This window comes from Lissotriton vulgaris, chromosome 6, assembly GCF_964263255.1.
Source record: "Lissotriton vulgaris chromosome 6, aLisVul1.2, whole genome shotgun sequence".
NCBI classification, from domain to species: domain Eukaryota; kingdom Metazoa; phylum Chordata; class Amphibia; order Caudata; family Salamandridae; genus Lissotriton; species Lissotriton vulgaris.
Window position 1 is genome coordinate 1,406,076,654 of NC_141694.1, and position 27,609 is coordinate 1,406,104,262.

The 27,609-nt window shown below is 48.1% G+C and overlaps 2 protein-coding genes across 6 annotated transcripts in view; one reads left to right on the plus strand and one right to left on the minus strand.

The window, feature by feature from the left end:
• The window catches only part of RALGAPA2 (Ral GTPase activating protein catalytic subunit alpha 2), a 1,781,019-nt gene extending 1,758,296 nt beyond the window's left edge, over window positions 1-22,723 (plus strand). For all 5 annotated transcript variants that reach the window (XM_086927515.1, XM_086927511.1, XM_086927512.1 and 2 more), the window contains one exon: window positions 20,084-22,723. Coding sequence is in view for 4 of the 5 variants with exons in the window: in XM_086927511.1 (XP_086783637.1) it covers window positions 20,084-20,238 (155 nt within the window). In the remaining variant the exon portion in view is untranslated. The remainder of the gene's footprint in view (window positions 1-20,083) is intronic.
• A 1,124-nt stretch (window positions 22,724-23,847) lies between these two features.
• INSM1 (INSM transcriptional repressor 1) lies at window positions 23,848-26,400 on the minus strand. The gene has a single exon (XM_086927516.1). The coding sequence runs from the start codon at window positions 26,334-26,336 to the stop codon at window positions 25,047-25,049; it is 1,290 nt and encodes a 429-aa protein (XP_086783642.1). The 5' UTR covers window positions 26,337-26,400; the 3' UTR covers window positions 23,848-25,046.
• Window positions 26,401-27,609: the final 1,209 nt, after the last annotated feature.

Here is a 27,609-nt window from a genome sequence, read left to right on the forward strand (position 1 = left end):
CTGACGCCTGGGGGTAATTCTAAGGTAAGGAATCTATCACTACTAATGTTTCTTACAGATATATCTTTACCGAAGGTAAGTAACGAACAAGTTACTTACCTTCGGTAACGCTTTTTCTGGTAGATACAGTATCTGCCTGTGGATTCCTCACCTTGTGAATATCCCCCTGCGTCTGCATACGTTCGGAAAACTCTTTTGTAGCACGCCGGCGTGGACGACGTCGCAGGAGCACGGCATCGTGCGCAACTCCAGCTGACGTCACCGACTCCTTATTAGACCTACGTTGGCGTGATGACATCAGTTCCGCCCTTTTTTCTGTGCCTTCGAGGCACCCGGATGGACCAATGGCAGCAGATATACATACATACAGTGTACATAGTACATACAATTCAAAACTGCACACATAGTGCGTAGCAAAGGTATTAAAGACCCAATATATACATCAAAATACATAAACTCAGGCATAACAGAGTAGACAACGGGGAGACGGGTGGGTCAGTGAGGAATCCACAGGCAGATACTGTATCTACCAGAAAAAGCGTTACAGAAGGTAAGTAACTTGTTCTTCTGATAGATACATCTGCCAGTGGATTCCTCACCTTGTGAATAGAGTCCCACAGCAGTCCCCACTCCCAGAGGAGGGTGTCCACTCTCTTATACCAAGAAATCTTGAAGGACAGAGTGTGCAAAGTGGCCGTCCCTCCTCACCTCGGTGTCCAAGCAGTAATGCCTTGCGAAAGTGTGGAGGGAGGCCCAAGTCACGGCTCTGCAAATATTCTCAACAGGTACACCCGGAGATAAAGCAGAAGTATCAGACTTTTCTCTAGTAGAGTGAGCTCTTATACCCTCAGGAGGGTCCTTACTGCCAGGGAGTAGCAGATCTTGATGCATAATATTATCCATCTTGATAGAGTGCGCTTGTGCACAGATCTTCCTTTCCTGCAGCCAGCAAATCCAACGAACAGCTGTCATCCAACCTGAACTCCCATGTCCTGTCCAGGAAGAAGCTCACCGCCCTCTTAGGGTCCAAACGATGAAGCCTCTCCTCCTCCTTGGAAGGGTGAGGCGGAGGATAAAATGTAGGGAGGGTAATGGACTGTCCTAAATGGAATGGAGTAACCACCTTAGGTAGAAAAGCAGCCCTGGTCCTAAGAACCATTTTATCAGCATGAATGGTCAAGAACGGGGGCTTTGAACTAAGAGCTTGAAGCTCACTTACCCTCCTTGCCGAGGTAATTGCGACTAGGAAGACCGTTTTAAAAGATAAAAGTCTCAAGGGACATGAGTGTAAAGGTTCAAAAGGAGAACCCATCAAGAATGTAAGAACAAGATTCAAGTCCCATATAGGTACAATAAAAGGTGTAGGAGGAAATGTATTGGTAAGGCCCTTAATGAAACGTCATACAATTGGGGATTTAAACAAAGAGGGCTGGTCCGGCAAACAAAGGAAAGCAGATATGGCTGACAAATAACCTTTAATAGTTGCCACTGCAAAACCCTGCTGGGTCAAGGAAAGTGCAAATTGGAGAATATTGGACAAACAAGCCCTTAAAGGGTCAACAGACTTCTCCCCACACCAAGCAACAAATTTAGACCACCTATAAGTATAGATGGACTTGGTGGAATCACGCCTGGCTGATAAGATGACATTCACCACATCGTGAGGGAGAGAAAATGAACTCAGGTTGCCCCGTTCAATCTCCAGGCATGAAGGTGTAAGGTCTGGAGGTGGGGGTGTAGAACCTGCCCCTCCATCTGGGAGAGGAGGTCAGCCCTGTGAGGGAGACGGAGCGACAAGGAGAGGATGAGAAGATCTGTGTACCACACCCTTCTTGGCCAATCCGGGTCGATCAATATAACTTGGGCCCGGTCTTGGCGAATTTTCCTCAGAACCCGAGGAATCAAGGGTATGGGAGGAAACGCATAAAGGAGTTGCGAGTCCCAACTCAACTGAAACGCGTCTCCCAGAGCTCCTTGCATCGGAAACTGGAGGCTGCAGAATGACGGGCAGTGAGCATTCTCGTGAGTGGCAAACAGGTCCACCTGAGGAGTTCCCCCATGTCCGGAAGATGAGACGGACCACCTCTGAGTGAAGCCTCCACTCGTGGTCAGCCGAGAACTGCCGACTGAGACTGTCTGCACGTACGTTCAGAACCCCGGCCAGATGACTTGCCATCAGACAAATCTGATGATTCTGAACCCAGGATCAGAGACACAGAGCCTCTCTGCAGAGACACCACGACCCTACTCCTCCCTGCTTGTTGACATACCACATTGCGGTGGTGTTGTCCGTTAGGACTTGAACCGACCGACCGCGAAGGGAAGGGAAGAAGGCCTTGAGTGCCAAACGTATGGCCCGCAATTCCAGAAGGTTGATGTGAAGCAACCTTTCCTCTGGAGACCAAAGACCCTTGACCTCCAGGTCCCCCAGATGAGCACCCCACCCTAAAGTGGATGAATCCGTTATCACTGTGGCCACCGCTGGAGGAAGTTGGAAAGGCTTTCCTTGAGACAGATTGCCTTCCACGCCCCACCAGGACAGATCCGCCGCAGTCTCTCTGGAGATCCTCACTGACTCCCTGAGATCTCCGTTGTGCTGATACCACTGCCTGCGGAGGCACCACTGGAGTGCCCTCATGTGCCAGGGTGCATGGTTGACCAAAAGAATGCAAGAAGCCATCAGACCGAGCAGACGAAGGACCTTCAGGACTGGAACAACCGCTCCATAGTAGACAAGTAGCATTTGTCGATTTCAGGCCCATGATACTTGATGAGAACACCTTTTTTGCATTCTGATCCAACCTCTTTGAGTTCTTATCCCCTGAAACCTGGGGAAATGCACCTGCCGACCTCTTTGAACAAGCCACCAGAACAACCAGACTCTCTGGCGAAAGATGGGATGTCAAGAACTCTGGGTCACCAGGTGCCACCCTATAACGTCTCGCCACTGTTCTAGAAACCGCAGGAGCAGTCAGAGGCTTTTTCCAAACTTCCAATATTGGCTCAGTAAGAGCCTCAGTGAACGGAAGAGTCGGCTCAACAACAGATGAAGGTGAATGTAGAACCTCAGGAAGGATGTTAGATTTAAACTCTACCGAAGGCAAAGTTAAGTTCAACAGATCTGCAGCCTTTTTAATAACCATGTGGTATGGAGCCACATCTTTAGAGGGTGCATCAGAAACTGCAGGCAACCCCCATTAAGGCGAAAATTCCAAACCACTTGGACTATGCAGATCCTCAAAATAATCTTCCTGATCCTGAAGTTCGCCTTCCTCTACTTTTGGATCCTCATATTCCTTCTCTTCCATGAAACGCTGAGCTTTACGCCTCGACCACTCCAACCGAACCAAAGTCGTCGGATCCGGTAACGATTCCAATGGAGCCGGGGCCGGCGTCGAGTGAGGAGCTGGAATGTTCCAGAACTGAGGATGGGAAGTTGGAACCGGCTTTGAATCTCGATTCCGATCCCGAGGTCGCTCCGGAGCCGGCGGAGCTGTGTGCGGAGTCGATGATCTCGGCTGCGCCGAACCAAGCCAAGGTGGATATGGCGTCTGCATAAACAGCAGGAAAGGCGCCGGAGCATAAGCTTGAGGGACACCCAAGTTGTATGACAATGGACCCATGGGACCAGCCGGTGCACCAGTGGGGTACATTGTTCTCGCATATACGCCATACATGGCGTTAAGGAAATGCGAGGGGTCCTGTCCAGGACCAGGAAACGGAGGGTACGAACCCACTGATTGCTCCAGAGGAGGCTGCACTGGAATCGAATCTTCATGACCCTACTGTTCCTCTGGATGATGCACCGGAGTCGCCGAAGCCTGAAGATTCTCAACGTCTTCTTCCTCATGCTCGGAAGACTGACACGGATCCAGACACGGATTCGGTTCTGGATTCGGAGATGGCCCTTGAGACTGAAAGGGCGAGGCTTCACCTTCAGGCTCACGAGATGGTGATGGAGACAAAAAGTCTTTATGATGCTTACGAGATGAAGACCTCTTCTTGGAATCCGACTCCTTGCCGGAATGATGCCTCGAGCTATGCTTCTTCCTCTTATGTTTTTTCTTCGAGGAACCCGAAGCGGACTTCGACGCTAACTCCGATCGAGACCGAGATCTCGACTTCGGCTTCGACCTCGAGTGTCTGGATCTTGACCTCGAACACCTCTTGGCATCCTTTCCCTTTACCTTGGCCAGAAGAAGTTTAGCCTCTCGTTCACACAGAGCCTTTGAGTTCATTTTGGAGCAGGATCGATAGCCTCCGACATCGTGGTCCGAGCCCAGACACCACAAGCAATCACTATGAGGATCGGTTATAGACATCATCCTGGCACACGATCCGCACTGCTTAAAGCCGGTCTTCTCCGACGACATCTTCGGCAAAGAACAACAGCTCGAAAAAGATAGAGAAACACACAAATAGCAACAAAGTTCCTATCCACAACACAAGAGATCCCAAGAAACCGTTAGCGTCGATGACGCGGAAAAGGAACTGATGTCATCACGCCGACGTAGGTCTAATAAGGAGTCGGTGACGTCAGCCGGAGTCGCGCACAATGCCGTGCTCCTGTGACGTCGTCCACGCCGGCGTGCTACAAAAGAGTTTTCCGAACGTATGCTAACGCAGGGGGATATTCACAAGGTGAGGAATCCACTGGCAGATGTATCTATCAGAATTGTTCTTTTGTTTCAGTTCTCTAACTATAGTTAAAACTAAGGAGTATCAATGTTCAATATAATCATGTTGATCATGAGTGTTCAGGATAAATTAATTTTGCGGGTCACAAGGCATCAGGGCTGCTATTGAAATGGGCTCCATATGTTTTTATTTGTTAACCTTCATTGTAGTTTTTTCCTTCAAGTGCCTTTGTTCCATTTAAATGAAAGAGCAAATCAATTTTCTGGTACTAAGGATGTAAATGTCTGATGAGTACTCCAGTGTTTAGCATATACGGAAACTGGCGCTTAAGGATAGTAAATAATTTGCCCCGGATAACACAGCTTGTTCAAGTTAAATCGGGATTCATACCCAGATTATCTATCTTAAGTCTACACCTTGTCTCCTGGGCCACATCGTCCCACTAAATCACATCTGTGGTAAGTTGCTCATGGACACTGCCATCTAGCAGTGTGTTCTTTTTGCCACGGAGGTAATGATCATTTTTGGAAGGAACCATTATTAGGCCAAGATTTATGAGGCATGCTGTCTGGAGAAATGTATAAACATGATCTGTGTGCACTCCGTACCCAGCCTAATTTTCAGCAGTGTTTTTTCCAGTCTGTGCACTAGACTCGTTTCCAAGATGCATGAAACAGCTGATTTTTTTTTTTTTACTGCTGCAGGTGTCACTATTGCAGTACTGTTAGCCTACGTTTTCATCACTAGGGTAGGCACAGTGGTAGAAGTGGGCGTGATCGGAAAGGCACGGCGTGCCCCTACTTTTTAAAATGATTTCAGTGTGTTACCCATCTTATTTCTTTCAAAAAAGCATCCCGGGACGGCACGAATAGTCCAACTTAAAAACAACTTTTTCTTTCAGCTTTCAGGGGCGGCTCGCACTTCTCTGTTGAACTCCAGAGGCTGCAGCAGCTCCTCCCTGAGCTCTCACAGACTGAGGGCAGGCCCATTGTCATTCCGATTGAGGCAGATTATCCCCTTTCGAATGACAATGCACCGCCTTCAGCCTTTAGCATATCATGCTGAGTTAGTGATTACAAAGGAGCTTTCCCCAGACAGAGTACTGTGGGGAACTTGCCACCATGTGAAATTTGTCAATGTTATACACCGAGTCAACTGGCCAGGAGCAATGAAGGGACAGAAGAGGAGACAGGAAAGGAGAGGTGATGGGGTGGGAGAGGTGATGGGGTGGGAGAGGTGATGGGGTGGGAGAGGTGATGGGGCGGGAGAGGTGATGGGGCGGGAGAAGTGATGGGGCAGGAGAGTGATTGGGCGGGAGAAGTGACGGGGCAGGAGAAGTGACGGGGCAGGAGAAGTGACGGGGCAGGAGCCGGGACAGGAGAGGCGACCGGAAAGGAGAGGTGACGGGGCAGGAGCAGTGATTAGGCATATGCAGGAGCGGTAACCAGGAAGGAGCGGTGAACTGACAGGAGCAGTGAGCGGACAGGAGCAGTGAGCGGACAGGAGCAGTGAGCGGACAGGGGCAGTGAAGGGGCAGTGAACGGATAGGGGCAGTGAACGGGGCAGGGGCAGTGAACGGGGCAGGAGAGGTGATGGGACAGGAGCGATGACTGGGCAGGAGCGGTGACGGGCCAGGAGCGGTGACGGGCCAGGAGCGGTGACGGGGCAGAAGAGGTGACGGGGCAGGAGAGGTAATGGGGCAGAAGTGGTGATTAGGCATGAGCAGGAGCGGTAACCGGGTCTGAGCAATGAAAGGGCAGGAGCGGTGAACGCGCAGGAAAAGTGAGTGGGCAGGAGAAGTGACGGGGCAGGAGCAGTGATGAGGCTGGAGAAGCAACAGGAAAGGAGAGGTGACCAGGCAGGAGCGGTGACTGGGCAGGAGTGGTGATTAGGCATGAGCAGGAGCGGTAACCAGGCGGGAGCTATAAAAGGACAGGAGCAGGGAACGGGGCAGGCGCAGTGAACGGGGCAGGCGCAGTGGATGGGGCAGGAGCAGTGGATGGGGCAGGAGCAGTGGATGGGGCAGGAGCAGTGGATGGGGCAGGAGCAGTGGACGGGGCAGGAGCAGTGGACTGGGCAGGAGCAGTGGACGGAGCAGGAGAAGTGACGGAGCAGGAGAAGTGACTGGGGCAGGAGCAGTGATTAGGCATGAGCAGGAGTGGTGAATGGGCAGGAGTGGTGAATGGGCAGGGGAAATGACAGGGAAGGAGCGGTGGCGTGGTATGAGAAGTGACTTGTACTTATGTTCCTTGCCTATTTATTTATATACTATAGCATGACATCCACTGATGTGTCTGCAAAGCATACCTGTTGCCCCGAATTTTTTTTTCCTGAATTTGGACCCCTTGTCCTCAATTTTACGCTCACCATTCTGAATTTGCGCCCATGCCATTGTTCCTGCTTATATTTCGCATGCTTTACATAAACCTGTATTCCCTATGAGTATTTGTTTTTATTGAATTAACCCCTTGACCGCGGCGGTAATTCCACTGCGGCGCTAGGGGGGAGGAGGGGCAGGCGGCGCCGCCATGCTCATGACGGAACCCCTCCGTCACGAGCCACGGGCGCGCTGTGCTAATGACGGAGTGGTTCCGTCACGGCCCCACCCGCTCAATTAAACCGCCGCGCAGGAGCGGAATTGATGCCGCATAGGCGGCGCGGCCGCGCCGTGACGGAACCATTCTGTCATTAGCACAGCGCGTCCGTGGCTTGTGCAGTGTGGTTTCGTCACGAGCACGGAAGGGGTTAAACCTCAAATAAACATGTCTATCCATTGTTTGAATTAAATAATGTTATAAGTTGTAACTGGTCAGTGAAATGCTAAACGTACAAAAAATTGGTATGGTTTGCGATTTCTAGCCACACCCCTGACTACGCCCACTGATCCAATCTTAGGTTATTCCCGCCCCCTGATTCTGCACCCACAGTTCCCCTACTTTTTATTTCCCACTTCGACCACTGGGTAGGGAAGAGAGTTTGCAGTACAACATATGGGTGGGCATTGCATGACTAGACAGTGCATGTGCTCTCTAGGTTTGTGTAAATGACCAAAGTAGTGTTGCCCTTTAAAATGTAATGGTTACCGTATAAAAACTAAAAAGCTCTTAAATTAGCCAGTTTGGGTTATGGTCAACACTAGAATAGTAAGTTACACAGGGGCAAATTATAACCGAGCGAGACATGTATTTTTATCAGTTAGAGCAGAAGTGTGAACAAACAAAATTCCCGGCCCCCACCCCTTTTTAGGTTTTGCCTAGCGGAAGCTGCGCTCTGCGCAGCTTTTCCGCGCAGGCGAAATCCTGTTGAGAACCGTAGGGTGCTTTGGTTCGGCCCTCGTCGTTGATTGGCTGGCTCCGTAAACGGAGCCTTGCCATTGGACGAGGGGCCTGTCCGTCAATGCCGGACCAGACACGGGGGCGTTCCCGACATTCTTTGGCTTTTGCCGACGTCACGGGACGCCGGGAACGCCCCCGTGTCTGGTCCGGCATTGCCGGCACTACTGCATCCTACCACTTTGCCCTCTTGCGCACTAATGAGGATTTATGGCGAGTCCACTAGTCCTTAGTATTGGGAAACCCTTTCCCCATTCTTTCAATCGCTGAAACCGCCGCCGTGGCTTCGACAGCGCGACCAGAGCCAGTGGGCTCGTCAGGAGGGCCGCGCTGCCATTGGGTGGCCCAGGGAGAGTTGCCGCGCAGCCATTGGCTGTTCCCCGGAAGCAGAGGTCCGGCCCGCCGCCTGGTTGTGGGCGGGGCCGGGAGGACGTGTTGTTCCGCTTCCCCCTGCCTGGGGGAAGCCTTTGCGGGAGTTGCCGGTCTCCCGTGCCCAGAGGGAGACCGGGGAAGAGGAGAGGTCGCGTCGCCGCTGCTGGGGGCTCCCGGCGCCCCGGAGGAGAAGTGGATCGGGAGCCTGGCGGCTCCACTCGGGAGGACGACGGCGGAAGGAGAAGGCGGTGCTTCATTATGAGGAGCAGACCCGCCGCCGAGCCGCCGCCCAGCAGAGAGGCCGCCGCCCGGAGGAGCCCGCCCAAGAGAGCCCGGTGAGTCTGAAGGGCTGGGGAGGGCTCCGTGCGGCTGCTGTTGGTGCCGGAGAGCGGCACATGGGCGGGAGTGGAGGTAGGGCGGCCCCAGCTGGCCTCTGCCCCCACCTCTTCTCCTCACGTTCTCGCCAGCTCGAGACTGGTGAAACCTCGTGCTGCAGCCTGTGAGCGGATCGAGGGCTGTCCTGGCATTTCCAGCGGTGGGGGTCGGTTCTCCCTGAGTGCTGCTCTCAGCAGTTGGCCAGCGGTGTTGTAATTAGACCCCGCCCGGGCAGCAGCAGTATTCTACTCAGACAGGCACAGGTGCTGTCACTAATGTGTTTAATGCAGGTTTGTTGTCACTGGAGCAAGATAGCGGTTCCGAACATAGGAATGCACTAATCAGGACGTGGTTGCAGTCATTGAAGAAGGATTGTACACACTAAGGCAGGTTCGCTGACATTGACACGATTGCATTCAAGCAGAATTATAGTAACTAAGGGGGTTTGCTGCCACTGACAAAAAAGTGCGTTCGCTTTGTTTTCTGTACTAAAGTTAAACTAGAACTTCGGGCACTAAAGCAGGTATGTTTTCACGTTAACAAGACAGACTGCAGTTTCTCTGGATATCACTTATTAACTCAGGATTAATACAAGATTACTGTCACTTTGGCAGAACTGCGCCCCCTGAATCAGGATCACACTCAGTAACAAGATTGTGGTAACTCTACTGCTACTCTCACAAAATTGCTACCACTCTGGTAGTATTGCTGCGCGCAAGTAGGGTCGATGACTGTGGAATAGGATTGCCGTCAGTGAGGCTGATTCAAGTCACTCCGACAGGACTATCCTCATCCAGGCAGGGCCGCAGTCAGAACCATATCTTCCTGAAAGTCTCCAAATCGCTTTCCTAGTGTTACATTTGTTCAAAGTTTTTGAGCGTGCTTGCTGCCTGGTTGTAGGGTCGATGACTGTGGAATAGGATTGCCGTCAGTGAGGCTGATTCAAGTCACTCCGACAGGACTATCCTCATCCAGGCAGGGCCGCAGTCAGAACCATATCTTCCTGAAAGTCTCCAAATCGCTTTCCTAGTGTTACATTTGTTCAAAGTTTTTGAGCGTGCTTGCTGCCTGGTTTGTTCTATCTATAGATTTTGTGTACCATGCAGTGCGTGTGTATGCCTCTTTTCTCTGGCCAGCTTGAGGGATCCTTGCTCCTGTTACTCGTGAGCATCTCTAGCTGCTTCTTGTTTGAACCATGGGGCGTTATTACAGTAACCGGGGGAGGATTGCAGCCTCTCGTACAGGGCTGTAGTGACTCAGCCAGACTCGCTGCCTCAAACCACATTGCACTCACTTGGGTAGGATAGGACTCACCATGTCAGGGTTGCAGTCACTGATGCAGACAGGTACCTCTGCAAACGGTAGTGCAGTTGTTTTGAGGCACGGGTTGCACAGGAATCTTTATGGGAGTGCATTCATTCTTTGACAGAGCTGTTGACCTCTAGGGTCCCACGGATCATCTGAGGTGGGGTTTCGTTTTCTCAGCCAGGATTACATTCCTAAACACGGGATGCCCCGCTGTTGTTTTAGAGATCGGTTCTGACGTGAAACCCTAAATTAGCAGCACTGTCCGAAGACGCAGATTATTTACTCCTAGGGCGAGCAAGCGCTAGATATCGATTACTCCATAAAATGGATCATTCGTGGCGGGGTGGGGAGGAGAAGGCGGGCGTGACAGTCTCCATGCCTCATTCAGCTTGATGCCCCTTCTGCGGCACCTGGACCAACGAAAGCATAGCAGGCTGTTTGCTGTATAGATGCTAAAAACCATTGACCCTGTGCTTAGAAACCCTGGAACTATTGCTTGTGAGGATTATCAATATTCATTCCCTAGTGCCCAGGCTATCGAAAGTCCTTCGATGCTGAACAGGTTTCTTTTTGTTTGTGCGCTATATAATCGCTAAATAACAGCAGCATTGTGATCAAAAGCTCCGAGACAGCTAATAAAACAAACCTGTCTTCGCTTTCATTGTGGTTAGGAGTGTGAACAGGTTTGCAGTTTTTAACCGCTCTTCACCTGTTGTGACTTGAATGATCGGAGCAGATGTGCTGCCGTCTACAAACTGACTGCCGTGCACGTTAGAGGCAACCCCTGGCACCCCATCTTGTCTTCAATGGATGCACATTTTTTTTTTATTGTTGCCTAATCGTTTATAGTTTTTGTTTCCAGAGTCGACTAGCATATTCATAACAACCCTGCTAATGCGCATTTTCTTCTCCATGTTGTAGTTAGAGTTTACCAGGGAGGGAAAGACTATCGTGATTGTACCTAAGATATCTGTTTCGTGTACACCATTATTCACGTTTGGAGGGAAGCGGGCTGCGCGTTAACACAAGTGATGTCAGCATTTCCACCTTGCATGGATTCAGTATACATGTTTATTTGGCAGAATAACATCTGTCGTTCGTTGAACGAGATCTATGTACGTAAATCTAGGTCAGTCTGGGGGATAAACAAGAGAACTCTTAAGTGATGGTGGTTGGATTACATTTTCTTCTCCCTACCAAAGCACAATATACCTGGAGAAGAAGAAAAGTATTTGCATCTTACAAGCATGGAAACATTGCGAGAAATTGTGGTTATGGTGTTCATGTCATTTTGCGTTCTTCTCCTATCACTTGGACCTTGATCCAAAAGAACCTCTTGGGAATCATCTGCACATGTGAGTCAGTGGTAAAAGATAGAGGATTCTGATTCAATGTATCTGTGATTGAGGAAAGCTCCCATAACAGGAAGTCTTAACATTCCTGACCGTAGAATCCAAGTTTAAGACAAACCAATGTGACTTATCAAGTAATTCATCATGTTGGCAATTTTTGACTTGCATTATCTTTCTTGACTCGCATTAAATGTAGCATACTTCTGCTCTGTGTGGGGGGGGCTCTGTGTGGGTGTATGTGTGGAGGGCGCTGTGTGGTTGTGTGGGGGGGCGCTGTGTGTGTGTGTGGGGGGGCTCTCTGTGGGTGTTTGTGTGTGGCATTTGCGAGAGATTAAGCTATTGGCATTGTAAATGACAATGCCATTTATTTATGTTAAAAAAAACATAAATAAAAATAATGTCAAGAGCAATGCCAATAGCTCTAACTTGAACAAAGGCAAAACCATTGCATTGTAAATGCTTGTTATTTTTTAACTTATCCATGACGTTGCCTAATGTAAGCTTTGTGTGTGTGCGCGCGCGCGTGTGCACGGCTGCTGTCTGCGCCATGCAAATCAGACGGTGAAAATCCAACTCCACGACGCTGCTGAAGTCAGTGGATTTCTAGAGTGAAAACAACAATTTGCGGCGACATGTCATCATCGTGTGAAACTGCTGTACTGAGAGCAACCTGATGAAACCACATGCACACTCCCCGGAATGTCTTGGGAGACGACACATATGCAAGAGCAACATCGGTTCTATTATTGCAGCAGACATTTTTGTATTCCTCAGTGCCTGTTTATAATTGCACAGGGAGAGATGACTGGAGTTCGACGCACTCTGCCAGTTTATTCATTAAATAACTGTAACCTCATCTGTTCCTATTTAAACATGCTATTATATTTTGACCTACAATCAAATCATCGTTTGGGAACAATTAAGCAGTGACTTAATTTTTAAAATATGAATGTGTGAATTCTTAAGAGGGCTCAGGGCAAAATAGTGTATTTGCAAAGTATTGTTTGGTATGTAGCCGCGTTCGATGCACCTTAATATTGTTTTAATGCCAGCGAAATTACGTTGAGGAAAATATACATTTGCAAATGTATGTGGTGACGCCAGCAATAGGTGTATTATGCATTCAGAAAATAGCAACAGGGAAGATTGGCTGGGATTTACTTTCTATGAATGCGTTCAGAATATGGCCCAATATGCTGATAGTGCTGTGCAGATCATGTTATATTATGCTGTGAAGATTAAGTAACTTTATTCTATGGCACACCGTATTTCTACATTTGCCTGGCCTTTTAGAACCAATGGAGACTGGGCACCCTTTCGTGCTTCTTTAGTTCTCGTTCACTAGAGTCAAGGTAATCTTTTGTCATAGTGTTTGGATAAATAAGTTCTGTCTAATGAACAAGCTACTTACCGTCATTAAGTATCTGGTAGAAACTCTATCTAGCCACAGATTCCTTACCTAACAATATTCCCTAGGCGTCAGATTGGAAACATTTTGAGCAGTATCTCTGTGCGCCGGTTGGTGCCGTCGATCGGTTTGCTGTCAGTGTTACCTGTACCGGAAGTTAGGTGTGCAGTGCCATTATATGTGCTACCTCAGCACGCTGACCTCAGTTAATTTTTGCAACATTTCCATGCCAAAAGCGCTGATGTACCAATGTGCAGAGATAAAAGACCTCATAAGGGTTACCTTATATGGAGAAAACTGTTAGAGATGGGAGGGTAAGGAATCAGCGGGCTGAACAGAGTTACAACAAGACAAGCCGTTACCCTAAGGAAAGTAACATGTTCATTTGAGAGACTTCTAGCCAGATATTCCTTACCTTACAATAGATACCCAAGTAATATCTCTCTGGAGGTGAGTCTGCGAACATATTTAGACTAGGAAGTCCTGGTAAATAGTACAGGCTGATTGCCCAGGCTGTGGTGCTTTATGAACGTGTGCAATGATGCCCACATTGCAGCCTGATAGTTATCCAGGACAGGGACTTTGTGAGCTAATGCAGTGGTCACAGCCTTGGCTTTGGTGGAATGAGCATGCAAACCCTCAGGGAGCTGCTTTTTAGCCAGTTTGTAGGAGATTTTAATGCACAGCACAATCAGTCTTGAGATTGTCCTATCCTGCCCTTCCTTCCTTTATTCAACTAACCCACTGAAGAATTGATCCTCCACCTGGAACTCTTTGGCACGGTCAGTGTAGAATGATAATGCTCTATCTGAAAGAGACTATTAGTTATAGATTCCTACCCTTAGAATTACCCCAGGCATCAGACTGGATCCAGAGAATGTTTTCCTCAGCAGTACTCCTGCGTGTCGGTAGGTGGCGTTGGTCGACTCCGCGTCTGTCATCAGCATTGTGGTGCCTACTTAGACGCCGCCCCTGCATGCTGACGTCAGTTCTTTTTCTGCGCCAGCATAGCACAGATCTGGAGAGAGCTTGCCCCTTAGTCATTTTTTGACTACACTTTTTTCGACGTCTTTTTTCAAATGTTCAACTCCTAGTGTGTGAGGGAAGTCCCATAGTCCGACTGGCTTCAAGCCTTGCGACTCCTGTCACAAGCTGATATCTGTGACGGACCTGCACCTCATGTGCCTCTGGTGCCTGGACCACGACCCGAAGTCGTGCTCCAACTGTCAGGCCATCAATCTGGAATTTTTGCGGGAGCGGTCCCGAAAGCTTTTGGAGGTCTGGCAGTCTGCTCCGTGTCGCTCCCGAACTCGCTTGAGGGGAACGTCTTGAGACCGGTTGCGGAGCCACCACACCTCATCCAAGTCTTTACACTCCTCGGGTAAGTCAAAGCACAAAAAGAAGGCGAAGACGGACCGTCGCTCTTCACCTTCTCCCTGTCGGTCACGGACGTGACTCTGGATCCGGATCGTCATCGCTCTAAGGGTCCGTCTCCAGTGCCTGTTTCCGGGAGCCGGGGTGTCCCCTGCCCAGCTTCGTACGTTATACATAGCCCTCCATCTGGTATTTGGACAGCCCGACTCTGCTGGTGCGCCTTTGAGCCCCACAGAGCCAGTTGGGGGCCCTGGGTCTTCGATGCGGGTGACTCCGGCCCCGGCGGAAGCCCATGGATCCAGGCCTAGATCCGGATCGACCACGGTCGACCTTACTCGACCTTTCCCGGAGCCGACAGCCCTGGATGGAGCTGCCCCCATACTTATCCCTAGAGGGACCCAGAGCAACGTCGGAGGGCACTTTTGTTCCATTGTTCATTCCCAGGTGTTCCCTATCGGCCTGAGGGTGGTGGTGAGGACTGGGAGGGGTCGCTGGACCCTTTGACAGACCAGCTGGAAGAACTGGACTGGTGAGAGGAATTGGGTGACTCCAGTGGTCTGGACACCTCTCCAGACCTTGGCACGCCTTCTCCCCTACTGTGGCTACGGAGGAGGGAGCGTCCTATGCAGTGGTGGTGCATAGGGCAACCGAGGCCTTGGGCCTGGAGCTCCTTACAGTGGCAGTCAGGACTAACCTCCTGACAAAGGTGCTTCAACCGGCGGCAACTTCCTCTGAACCCCTTTTGCCCTTCAATGAAGCCCTCACGGACGTCCTCCTGGGCACTTGGTCCAAGCCCAGCACAGGGGCTCCTGTGGAACGGACGATTGCCTGCCACCAACACCTAGCTCGGGCGATCCCATTTTCCTCACCCAACACCCTTCTCTCGAGAGCTTGGTGGTCAAGCTTCTTCCAAGGGCGCGTTCCCTTCTGCACCCCCAGACGGGGAATCCAAGAAACTGAATCATCTTGGCACTGCGGGCTGTGAATACCGCATGCCTCTTGGGCCGATAGTCCCATACCATCTGGGATACAAACGGTTGCGCAGGTGATGCCTCAGTGCCCGGAGTAGGCCCGGGCCGTCCACTCTCCCAAGCCGAGGCAGATGTGAGAGATGCAGCTAAATTCACAATTTGCTGTGGACTGAATAACACTGACTCACTGGGCAAAATGATTGTCACGTCTGTAGCTCTTAGGCGCTACGCCTGGTTGAGGACGTCTGGTTTTTCGGGGGATGTTCAGTCAACTTTGCTGGACATGCCCTTCAATGGCCGTCGCCTTATTGGTGACAGGGCAGACTCTGCGCTGGAGCGCTTTAAGGATTCTCGGCCTACGTCTAGATCCTTAGGCATCGAAGCGTCCACCAGTCTGAAATTTGCCCCTTTCGTGGGGAGACGGCCTTTACAACGAAACTGTTACAATGCATGCCTTTACATTGCATGTTGTTGCAACGCAAAAGGGGTGCAGCAGTGGGTAGAAGGTGTTGGATTTAACTCCATCCAACACCTTCCCTACTGTTGCACCCGCTGGAGTTGGAAAGGAAAATGATCTATTCCACCTTCCGGCGCCCCCAACGGAAAGTCAGAGTAAACGTTTGCGTTGCAACGGCATGCAATATATTAGCATGCGTTGTAACATCTGTTGCAGCAGCTTGGGACAGTCCTCCACCCGAATCTATCCAGCCTCCATCTCCTTGTGTGGAGTTTGAGCAGTGTAATGTCATCTTGGCACCCAGGCATCCCTCCACTAAATCAGTATACGCCTGTAGATGGAATACATTTGTGGCATGGTGCACAGCAAAGGCTGTGGATTCCGTTTCTGCCCCTCTGTCAGAGGTTCTCCTTTTCATTCTTTCTTTGCCCCTACTCTGGGCACTCTTAAAGGTTATCTTTCTGCCTATCTTCGCCTTCCTGATCAACCTTCTCTTTTCAAGCCCCCTATTGTAAGCAGATTTCTGAAGGGCATTATTCATCTCTTTCCTCCATCTCCGTTCGCAATACCCCAGTGGGACTTGAATCTTGTACTTACTTTTCTTCTGTGCGCTCCCTTTGAGCCACTACATAATTGTCCTCTTTGTCTTCTTTCGTTAAAGACTGCTTTCCTGCTTGCCGTCACCTCTGCTCACAGGGTGAGTGAGCTTCAGGCTCTGTTGTCCAAGCCTCCTTTTCTTACTGTTCATTCGGACAAAGTGGTCCTTCGCACTAGGCCCTCTTTCCACATAGGTGAGACCATCACATTTCCCATCTTCCCACCTCAGCACCCTTTCAAAGCAGAGGAGAGACTCCACGGTCTGGACCCAAAACGTGTGCTGATCTTCTACCTTGACCGCACTAGAGTTTCCAGGTGGACGATCATCTCTTAGTGGGTTATGTGGGTGCCAAGAAAGGTCGGGCCGTGTACAAACGTCGTTGGGTTGTCCTATACATTAAAAGCTGCTGTTCTCTGGCGAAAAAGGAACATCCAGTAGGACTACCCGCCCACTCTCCCAGGGCGACAGCAGCAACTACTGCTTTGGGACATGGAGTTCTGCTGATTGACATCTGCCAGGCAGCCACGTGGGCATCCCTGCACACATTCACAAAACATTACTGCCTGGTTAGCCAAGTCTGGAGAGATAGCTTCTTTGGCCGTTCTGTTCTCCGGGACTTTTTGGTGTGAACTTAGTTTGTAGACCCACAACCAGGGTTGGTATTGCTGGGGTATCTAGTCTAAGGTGAGGAGTCTATAACTACAGTCTCTTTCAGATGAACAATTACTTACCTTCGGTAACGATGAGACATAAGATGAGAGACATATGCAGTTATAGATACCTTACTCCCCCACCCATCCTCGCCGTTCTGCGAACTGACTTCAAGGGATAGGGACTCCCTTCCAGGACCCTAGTTTTGTGCACCAGAAGTCAGTGTTTGCATGGCTTTGTGCTTCTGTTGTGGCAAGTTGTGTCAGAACTGACTTCAGCACGCAGGGGCAGCGTCTAAGTGGACACTGGGATGTCATCCCAGTGATGCAGATGCGGAGTCGACCAACGCCATCTACCCACGCGCAGGAGTACTGCTACGAAAAAAATTCTCTGGATCCATTCTGACGCCTGGGGATAATTCTAGGTAAAGAATCTATAACTACATATCTCTTACAGATGCCTCAGTTGTATTTTTTTTCCTTCAAGACACAGAGCATACAGGCCTATCTCCATGGTGACCTCTACCTCTGCACTTGTAAAACTGCTTCAGTGCTCTACTCTGCCCAATCTAGTTCTGAGAAGAGAATGCAGAGTACTGCACTACTTGGAATAGTAGAAGAGTATCAGCAAGTTCAGTTGCTCCCATTCGCAAACACTCCTTTCGTCTATTTTAGCAGCCCTAATACTAATATTCTTCTCCAAAAAATACTTATTTGGTGAATGAGGACATTGTAGCACAGACAAAGCTGAAGGGACAGAGACCTCAGATTTGTTTGGTGACTAAAAATGGTTCCGCAGCGCAAGTGGGGCCAGGTTATTAGAACAAATTCTTGACGATGCAAAATTTCAGCATTATCTTCACCATGATCCTTCAACATTGAATCTAAAGGACTGAATAGTGTCCCTGGTTATACAACATATTTTCATATGTCAATCAAGAAATGATGTAGGAAATATCTTCACGATTTGATAAATGGCATACGCTACCTGCCTTGAATCTGTGCAAATTTCTTCCGATATATTCTTTTGCAGTTCACTCAACGTCCAGCTGAGATGTTCATTTGTTGAGCTGTTTGATGTCTGGTAATATTTTTCCATTTGCTCTTCCTCTCTTGTGCACCTCTGTGCTGTGGGGAATTAAGACCGACCTCAAGTCATGAACAGCTCCTTTAATGGACTTCGAGCCTCAGTTCCAGAAATGACACGATCTGATGCCAGGAAATGCCCTGACATCCAAGATGAAAAATGTTAGAAACTACCTTCATGATAAATCTTTCAATAAATGAGTAATTTACACAAAGGTAGTGTACCTGTCAGAAAAAGTATTACAAAAGCCAAATAGCGTATTCTAAATATTCTGTAACACATGCAGTCGTAGTGCAGGGCAGACTGTTTGCATTCCAGGAACATGGAGGGAGGTAGCTTCAATCCGGGTGGTACTTCTGATTAGAGGTACTCTGTTGTTCTGCAGGAACTCTCACTCTAGTACTCTCCACCTGTAGAGTATTTCATCTTGAAATACGAAGGCATTTAAAAAGTAGTGTGAACAGGTAAGGGATATGGTCTCTTAACCCCGATTAATTGAGGAGGTGTTGATTAAGTCTATTAGCTCAGATTCTTTATCCAAATCTTTGCAAAGTAAACACTGAACGATTGCCACCTTGGTTCTTATTATACAAGCTTTTAATTTGGAAATATTTGTGTTGTTAATAGACCTGCATGGCACTACTTCCATATACAATCTGTTTTTTCAAATTTGTATTGGTGGAGAGTCTACTCTACGTTTCACTTCTTCCTGTCAATTCGCCATTTTTTTTAAGATGTCCTCATGTGTTAGACTAGATATGAGAAATTGTCAACATCCACGGACGAGCGCTAAAGCCATACATGTGTTAACTACCAAGAGTGATGTATCCACTCCATAAAGATGCCACTTAAAAGATATTGCCATCACTGCATTTTCTAGGTCGCAAAATTGTTTCAGTAGGGTCTTTTACCTTTATTTCCCCAGTGACATTTCTTTCTCTAAATCGGGGTTTAAACTGTGTCCAAAAGACGAGCATAATATGTCTGTGGATTGCATCGAGCAAGCAAATGCTCTGGACTGCCTCTGAAAGGAAGCTGTGTTCATCAAACAATGGATCCAATCTGGACATGAAGCTCAATATGGAAATATTGACTCCTTCCATTCCCATAAAATTCCCTTATAAATTGCTGTATGTAGACGTGCTTGAGGACTCGGTGTTTGGAAAGGCCATAACACAGTACCCTAGAGGTTGTTTTTTTTTTTTTACCCATAATGTGTTCCAATAATTGGTCAGTGATTCTCCAAGGTAAACAAATAACCTGACGGAACCCGGGATGGTGAATAGTACTTAAAAGATTCGGAGAGTCTATCCCTCCTGCACCAACAGACCTTTTCTTTATGGTTTCCTCTATTAATGCTCTGGCTTGCTTCTCTGCTCTGTGCATTCAAATACATTTTTCACACGACCAAAGGTGAATTATAAGTATTTCTGTGCTTCTGTTGTCAGGATACTTTCCCTATGAACAACTTGGTTGACTTCTAGCAGGCAGAAGCATCGCAGCGCAGCGCATGCTTAGCCTGCACATAAGTACTGATCCAGACTGGCAAGGAGGACCTGCAGTGATTAAGCCACTTTTTTTTACATGCAAAGATTTTGTCCCACTCCGGACGTGCAGTAGCTTACCCCTGCCATCCGATTCTGTACTCGGTCTTCTTTTCCCCCCCACTAGTCATCCGCCTACACCAGCTTTGCTTCTTCTGCCTGGGCTCCTCACTGACTGTCTGCTCCAAGGTAGTAGAGGGTCTCAATATTCTACTGACTAGGAAGAGGGACCTGGCTGGCGAAGGTGTCATGTGTAAACTATTACCTATCCTATACTTTGTGGCAGCCGCACGTGGGTTCCTTGCTATAAAATTGACAGGTGGTCTAACACTTGTTCAAATAATAATTAAATATCCTCCATATTATAAGACTCAAACCAGATCTGAACGTTGTTAATTGCACGTGCTGCAGCTCAAGAATACCTAGATTTTACAAAGTATTCTGCCACAAACATTTGAGAATTTGAAGGCTGCAAACATTGGTGTATTTGAAAATTAGAGTGAATCTCCATTGCTTTTCTGTACAGAAAGTAGAGAAGATATGCTGTATTGCTTTCTCTGTAGAAATATGTTTAGCACGTTTACTCACGCCCCTATTTCTGTGTGTGTGCTTTGCAGGCAGTCTCACTACAAGCGCAAGTGCTGATCTGGCTGGAACAATAGGAACAGAAGTTGCGGACCCGGCATCTCCTACACTGCCACGTGCCACAAAACTTAAAGTTTCTGGAAAACTGCGACGTTCTGCTAGTGCTATGAGCAAATCTTCTAATTAAATGCTTTTTTGTGTTAACTCTAATTCATCAGAAGGTTTTAAACTTCAAAATCAAATTGCTTCTATTAACTTAACTCAGATTGGGCCTTGAAAGCAGGTGTGGAGCAGGCCTCCCCTTAAACCAACTCTGCTTCACCCATCTGAGGATTCTTGGCTCCGAAGAATCTTGTTATTGTTGGACCAAAGTTTTGGCGGTATCTTCGGTCAGGATGCAGCACTTTGGGGGGTTTGAATTCACAACTGGAGATTTGGAAGTAAGAATAACTATTTAATTATTGTTTTGCCTACTCTTACAGTCCTTAAAAAAAAATAACAATGGAATAATGCATACAATGGATTCCCGCAGAACCCCTCTCACCCCACCCCATTAAACCACAACTGCACTTGGCTGAATTTGTTTATACAACTCGAGAGCATTTTCTATATTGATTTTGATGGTGTGGAACTAAACTGATTCTCTGTGATGGTAGTGTATGCAGTTGCACGTAGGAGTCATTTAAAGACGTTGTTGAGAATCAACCTGTATCTGTTAAGGAACGCCAAGTGCAATATTATATATTTTTTTCATTTCAGCTCTACTCCAAGTACTACATGTTTTGTATCCTGTAATTATCTGAAACACCACTGCTGATTCCCCCGATATAAAAATACCTAGATGTTGAGCTTTGTGTTATTTCTTAAGAATTATTGCGTTTATTATTTGCCTCCGATGTTTTTGTTCTTTGTCATATCCCCTATTACCTTTGGGGATGTTGCCTCAGGTTGAATTCACCCATTGCTGTGTCCCATGCTGAATGTGTTTATTGTATTATTAATACAAGCAAATGTACACTTGAGAATGTTGATCGGGCATGTTAGATTTACTAGAATTATTGCATTTGTGTTTACAAAATGATGATTGGACTTATGGGGGCACTGCTAAGATCCAAGTCAGCTTGTCAGTAAATTTCTGATTACCCACATGAAGGTGGTTATCAACCTGTGCGAAAACCGAATACTTCTGAAAGGCAATGTTTGAGCCTGACTGAAAAGTTGATCTGTGATCCGACTGAAGCTACATGCACCATAGGACTACCCACTGGATTTTGTTGCATTAACATTCTTACTGTAAATTAAATGTTTATGTTCAGGGAGATAAGGATGTATATTTATAGGTGTAAATATGAAGTACTATTTGATATAGTCATATTGCATTTACTGTTTTTGTTGCTGTTGAATTTCCAAATGGGTTGCTGCTGGAAAACGTTCATGCTCTTGACCCTAACCCGATGCTTGAAATGAGTGCTCATACTATTATTAGCCTTACCAGCATGTTAAATACTAACTACTCGGCTGTGCTCTCCATTTGTAACTGTAACCTTGTTGGAGTTAGACTGCCAATTTCTGGATTAATGTGTCTAAAAATTAAAAGGAGCAGCAGTGAGAGTGTAATTAGCATACTAAGTTACTTAATAGGCCTTCTAAACATAGTTGTGGGGGTCGCAATAGAACCTGTTAACACCCCCCCCACCCCAAAAAAGGGTGCTGCCCGACCCGATTTTGCCTCTCGCAGTGCAAAGAGGACACATAAATTACTCTGCTATCTAATAGGCATATGTAGAGTATTCAGTCTGTAAATGATAGGTGAAGTCCTGGAAATGCATTGCCTGCCCAAAGTTTCAAAGCTTGTATCCAACAGCACTACTTACATTAAACTGAAAATATAGGGTAGACATACCACTTGTTTTTCTGCTATAGTAACTAACACGATCCATAATATAGTGTGTTCTTGCTACAAACTCCACGATGCTGTGTTGGTGAAATAAATATGCATTGCAATTAAAAATATGAACAGTGTAGATATTAAAACATGTACAAACATGCTTTTTTTTGTTGCACTAGGCCGGTGAAATTCTAAAGGCCCATCGTGTAGACCTTTGTAAAAATGTGTTTTATACTATTCCTTTACCTTGCCTGTTGGTGATTTTATTGTGTATAGAAAAGGGGATTTGTTTTCCTAGAGAACAAATTGTTCAGTTTCCTTAGACTATTAAGAAGAAGAAAAAATGTGAAGTTACGTAAGACAGATTCGTATTTGAGGGCTGTGTTGCATAAAAAAAAGTTCTCTTACATGCTGAGGCACAATGCCCTAAATATCAATGGGCAAACTGTTGATTAAGATAGAACAGAGAAATCTCCTTCCTTGCATGCCTGTCTGCACTACTGAACTTGGAAGGTCTTGGCACTGATTAGTCATGCCTGTCTTTGTATAAAAAGGTTCATGTTTAAGCAATCCAGAAATCATGTGTGTTTAATAAGGAGTATTGCATTTGAGCAAGCCCTTGAAATGTCCAGTTTTTCGTTGTCCATTTCCTGTATATGATCCTTAGATAAATGCTTGAAATTTCTACCTTTCCTGTTGACATATCAAAAAAAGTTTTTATGATGCAATCTGTGGACTTTGTTTTGCAAATCAAAATAAATTTAATTCAAATTATTTAAAAAAATGGTTGTCAATATGTATACTCCGTCAAATGTGCAGGATGATACAAACTAAGTCTAGTGATGTAACAGATAGTTTGGAAAAAAATAATTGTACACATAAATAAATCACCTTTTTGGTGTCCCGAAATTAGCAGGCTCTGGGGTTGTGACATCTTGCATTAAATGCTTTCACTAACAGACGATTATATGGTTGTTGAAACCATGCTGAGGGAAAACTGTTAGATGGTGGATGTTCTCCATACCTTTAGAATGGGGCTCTTCTGAATGACTCCCTAGCCCAAGAAAGATTTTGGACAATCAACATTGCGCAGAACCAGTATTAAATATTTTCTCATTTGATGTCCATATTCTTGTCTTTTGAGCTTCCTTCTAAGCCAGGTGATTCATGCTGGCATTTATTATGAGCACTGCTGTTCAGCTGAATGCCCCAGAGCAAGGAAACTGGTTCCTGTTGCGCTAATGAGAAAATTCCATAACTTCGCAGGTGGGGTGCTAAGAAACGGATATGCAGTCAGGGAATTTTACTAATAGTGGTGTTTTAATAATCCTGCGTCTGTTAAGACTCCACGTTGGCATATATAGTTTTCATTCCTTTGACCTATGGAAATAATTCCACAAACAGTATAATGAAATGTATGTCCGCTGGGTAGTAAGCAACTGTGTAACTTCAAAAGATAGAAAAAGAACTTCCTATAACAGAACTTTTATGAGCGAAGTAAACCGTCTAATATTTCTTGGTAACATGTTCTGGGGTTATAGACTGAGCTGCTGCCAATGGCGCTGAACTTTTCGATTCCTACATGTGGCTCATGTCTTCAGTAAATTCTCCAGGGCTCTGCAAACACATTAGGATCCAGTCTGTCTCAGACAACCATGCCGGCAGAGGTACGTGTCCTGTGGGTGCCTTTCAAAATCTTACATTTGTCTGAGAAGAACTGGAACACCTCAAAATACTACTCTGATTTGTACATAACATTTGTAAGCAGTAGTAACTAATTTTACGCCAGGGAGCATGACTAGCAAGCTAATTTGAAAGCTGGCTTTCCTTAAAAATAATATAATGATGGATTAGGCATGTCTATTGGAATAGCAAGATATAAACGCAAGAAACCAGTGTGGGGAGTGGTTTAGAATTGGAAAATATGTTTATTTGAATAGCAAATACGTACACAGTAAACAGTTGTATTGAAGCATTCTATAAAGAACTAGCAGTTAAGAAAATAGTGTATGTAGAAAAAGAGTGCATCTAAAAGTTTAAGAGCTGTCAGTTTTCACAAGAACTGCCTGCCCCTTTGGAGCAGATGAATAAGAATTATGTCACTCATTTGGGAATGTATACAAAAAAATAAGACATTTGTTTAGGATTTTTCTGTTAGCACTTTAAGATGATCTTAAAATACAAAATGAAATAGCAAAGACCAAAAAGCATTGATAAATAAAACAAATAAATAGAATTATCCAAACATACATATACATTTTGCTCAAAATATACAGACGCAAGTAAAATAAATTAAAAAGTTAAGGCAGTTTCTACAGCATACTCTTGACAACAATATCCAAGGCATTTGTGGCTATTCTAAAGACATCCCTCAAAAGCAGTGCGATTCTCTCCCCAGAAGGAAGGTAAAGCCAGAATGCAGCAGTTCACAAGCCATAATAAAGCTAATCACGAGAGGAGGGGAGGTTACAGCCTGTGAAATATAAAGGCAACATTTCTCAAAGATTGACTTTAAAACAAACCCGTAGGCTACAGACAAGACAGAAGGAAAAGAGACATGTCCCAGAACAGAAACTACTACCTGCTATCAAAAGGGATTGATTTTCTCCCTTTGACACAAGACAAAATGAACGAGTTCTGATATGATGATCAGTCAATCTCCAGAAGAAGTGTGGAGGGTCTGTAAATAAATGCCAATACCTCACTGAACATGGGATCCAATTTTCAGACATTTTGGTCTTTCGAACAGTTGACCCTAAGAGGGCCATTTAGGCAGTGTGCATGTGCCAGTCCTTGGATACACTATCAGGGGGAGATGTCACATCCTGACTCTCAAAGGGTACTGTCTACTTTCTCACTTGTCCAGTTATTTTTCATCATAATTTGGTGGCATTTGCCCCCATACCTCTTAACTCACACCTTCCTTGGAGTCTTCACCTTCTCAACAAGCCAGATGCCTCACTTTGGATAAGTCACACAGTCGTCTTAAATACCTTGTCCTCAGTAGGGTGAGAGGCAAGCACTGTTCATCCAGGTTATTTCTTCTAGAAGGTGAACCCACACTAGCAGGCACGTTTTGCTTGGCATCTGCAGCTTTGCCAGCCACCTCAGCAGGCTGGGCGCACTGGCACCTGCAGCAGGATGACCTGGCGGTTCTCAGAGGGGTGGCACTTGTTGATGTGTCGGGTAAGTCCGGGCGAGCTGTAAAAAGTGGCTGGGCAGTACTTACAGGGGTAAAGCTGTGTTGCGTGCAGCAGCCGCAAGTGCCGCTCCTGTCCACTCTGACTGGGGAAGGCCTCGCCGCACACTGGGCACGGGTAGGGCCGGCTGCTCATATCCAGGGGGCCGCAGGACAGAGCCTCTTCTGCAGCAGAGCTCTGCGAGACCTGGTGCGCCAGCATGTGTTTCCTCAGGTAGGCCTGGCGCCGGAAGCGCTTGCTGCAGTGCGGACACTCGTACAGCCCCTCGTCGGAGCCAGACTCGGAGGGTCCCGGGCTGGGGGTGTCGGTGCGTGGCTCGCCAGCCTCACCCTTCACCTCCCCAGCGGGCTGCGCCGGAGGAGGTCGTGGCTTGTGCCAGCGCCTGTGGGAGGCAAGGTTGGCGGGGCAGGAGAAGACCTTGTCGCACTCTGGGCAGCGGTATTCCACCCGCACGATGCGGGAGCAGCGGTGCTGGGCCAGCGCCAGCGGGTCCGCATACTCCTCCCGGCAGAGTTGGCAGATGAACTCCCCCAGAGGGCGGGCGGTGGCCCCTGGGGGTCGGGCGCGGGGTGGGTCCGGCGGGCCCTCCTTGATGCGCAGCCCCAGCACCGGTGAGGTGGTCATTTCGTCCTCGAAGGTCAGCTTGCGGATGGCTTTGGTCTTCTTTGGTGGCTTCTGCGAGGCCGGCGGCGGGTGCTTGGGTTCGGGCTGAGGGGACCTCTTGCTGGCGGCAGGAGCCCCCCCAGGGAAGGACTCGCCGCAGGCGGGGGAGGACCCCGGACTGAAGCCACTCTCTGGGGGGCGCTGCTCGCGGCTCACGGGCCGGCTGGGGCTGTACAGGGCGCTCGGGTGATAGCCGCACTCCGGGTGGCCGAACTGAAACAGAGGCGGGGGCCGCTGAGGAGCCTCGGGGGGCGGCGTCGGCTGCTGCTGGAGCCGGGCCCCCGAGGCCGGACAGGGGGCAGCGGCGGTCGTCGCCCGCTCGGGGCTCGCGGAGCTGGGGAGGGGTGGCGCGGCGCCCCCGCTGCTGAGCAGCAGGAGGGAGGCCGGGGGCAGCGCCGGGCGCTGCTGGTAGTAGCTGGCCGTAGTAAGGAGCAGCAGGCGCGCCTCGTCGCGCTCATCCTCCTCGCTGCTGCGGACGCGGTAGGAGACGGGCGTGGGCCGCTTGTTTCTCTTCACCAGGAAGCCTTTGGGCATGGTGCGGTGCGCGTGGGGCCCGGGGGCAAATGTCTGGGTTATGCCGGGAATTCTGATACTACGGGCATTGGTGCGCACCTTTTTAAACCGGCGCTAGCGCCATTGTTCTCGCCTCCCTGTCAACCAAGCGGCCAATCAGAAGCCGGTCTAGCGCCGGGGCTTCTCAACCCTCTGTCGGCGAAGGCAGGCGGAGCCGCGAGCAGAGTGAGGGCGGGGCCTCTGGTGGTGTAGGTAAGGAGCAGGTGTACTCGAGGCTGTGAGGCGCCTGGTTCGTATATGCAGACGCCAGCCTACAGAAGGCTTCGTTTTCGCTTAACCCAGCCCCTTTTTCGGCTTCCCTTCGGGTTGACCCCGCCCCCTCCAGCGCGAGGCACGCGCCCCGGCCCGCCCCCAGTCTTTCTTTTGCTTTCTTTTCACGCTCCGCTGAACGCTTGGCAAGAGTGAGGCACGCGCCAGGCCGCGCCCCCTCCGGCCTCGCGCCAGACTCTCTTCTGTAGTCTGAGCCGCACGTGCTGGGGCAGCTTTTGTTATTCTCTCGCGCTCCTCCAGGAGGAGAGGGCGTTGGAGTCTGAAGCAAAGCCCGTCTGGAATGGTCAGCGAGCGTCACAATGGAGAGGAGCGTCCGCGGGGGCGAGAGAGGTCAGGATATTGGCGTTAATGCTAACAGCCACCGAGTCAGAGGAGCGGGGGCGGTACGCTTCTAGGCGCATCCGAGGAACGTCTGCCCTCTATTTAGCAGAACGTGCCAGTGCGACCTTAACTCAATCTCGGTTTATTAATAATAAGTTGTAAATCAAAAGTAAACGCGGCCATTCCCTAAATGCCAACGAACATGCGTTCAGGGGATACGAACAATGAACGTGTGTTTAGGTGTTAGTGGTTCGTTTTTAGTCAAACGTCATTAAAGTATTTCAATGTTGGTGTTTCAGGGCGCTCTTCGCTCGGTTTATAAAGGGCAGTTTGTATTATTGGTATTAGCCAGAATGTGGTCAGGACTGTCCCCCGCCGCCAATCCACACAGAAGCTAATACGGTCGTGGGGCAAAGACAATTTATTTGAATTACTTCATGACGGGGCATAACGTCTTTTGAATAAAGTGAAACTTGTTATTTTTTCTGACATTTACCAACCGCCTCGCTGTGGAATAACGGTCTCTTACTCTCCGTATGGAGCTGGACCTGTTAAGAGAGAGGCAATTGATCAAACTTGACTACTTCATTACCATTTGTCTTTATAGACCTAAATACTGGCTGAAGTCCCATATCGTTTCGGC

Excerpts from the sequence above, each read along its gene's own strand:
- INSM1 (XM_086927516.1), bottom strand. The coding sequence starts at position 26,336 with ATGCCCAAAGGCTTCCTGGTGAAGAGAAACAAGCGGCCCACGCCCGTC.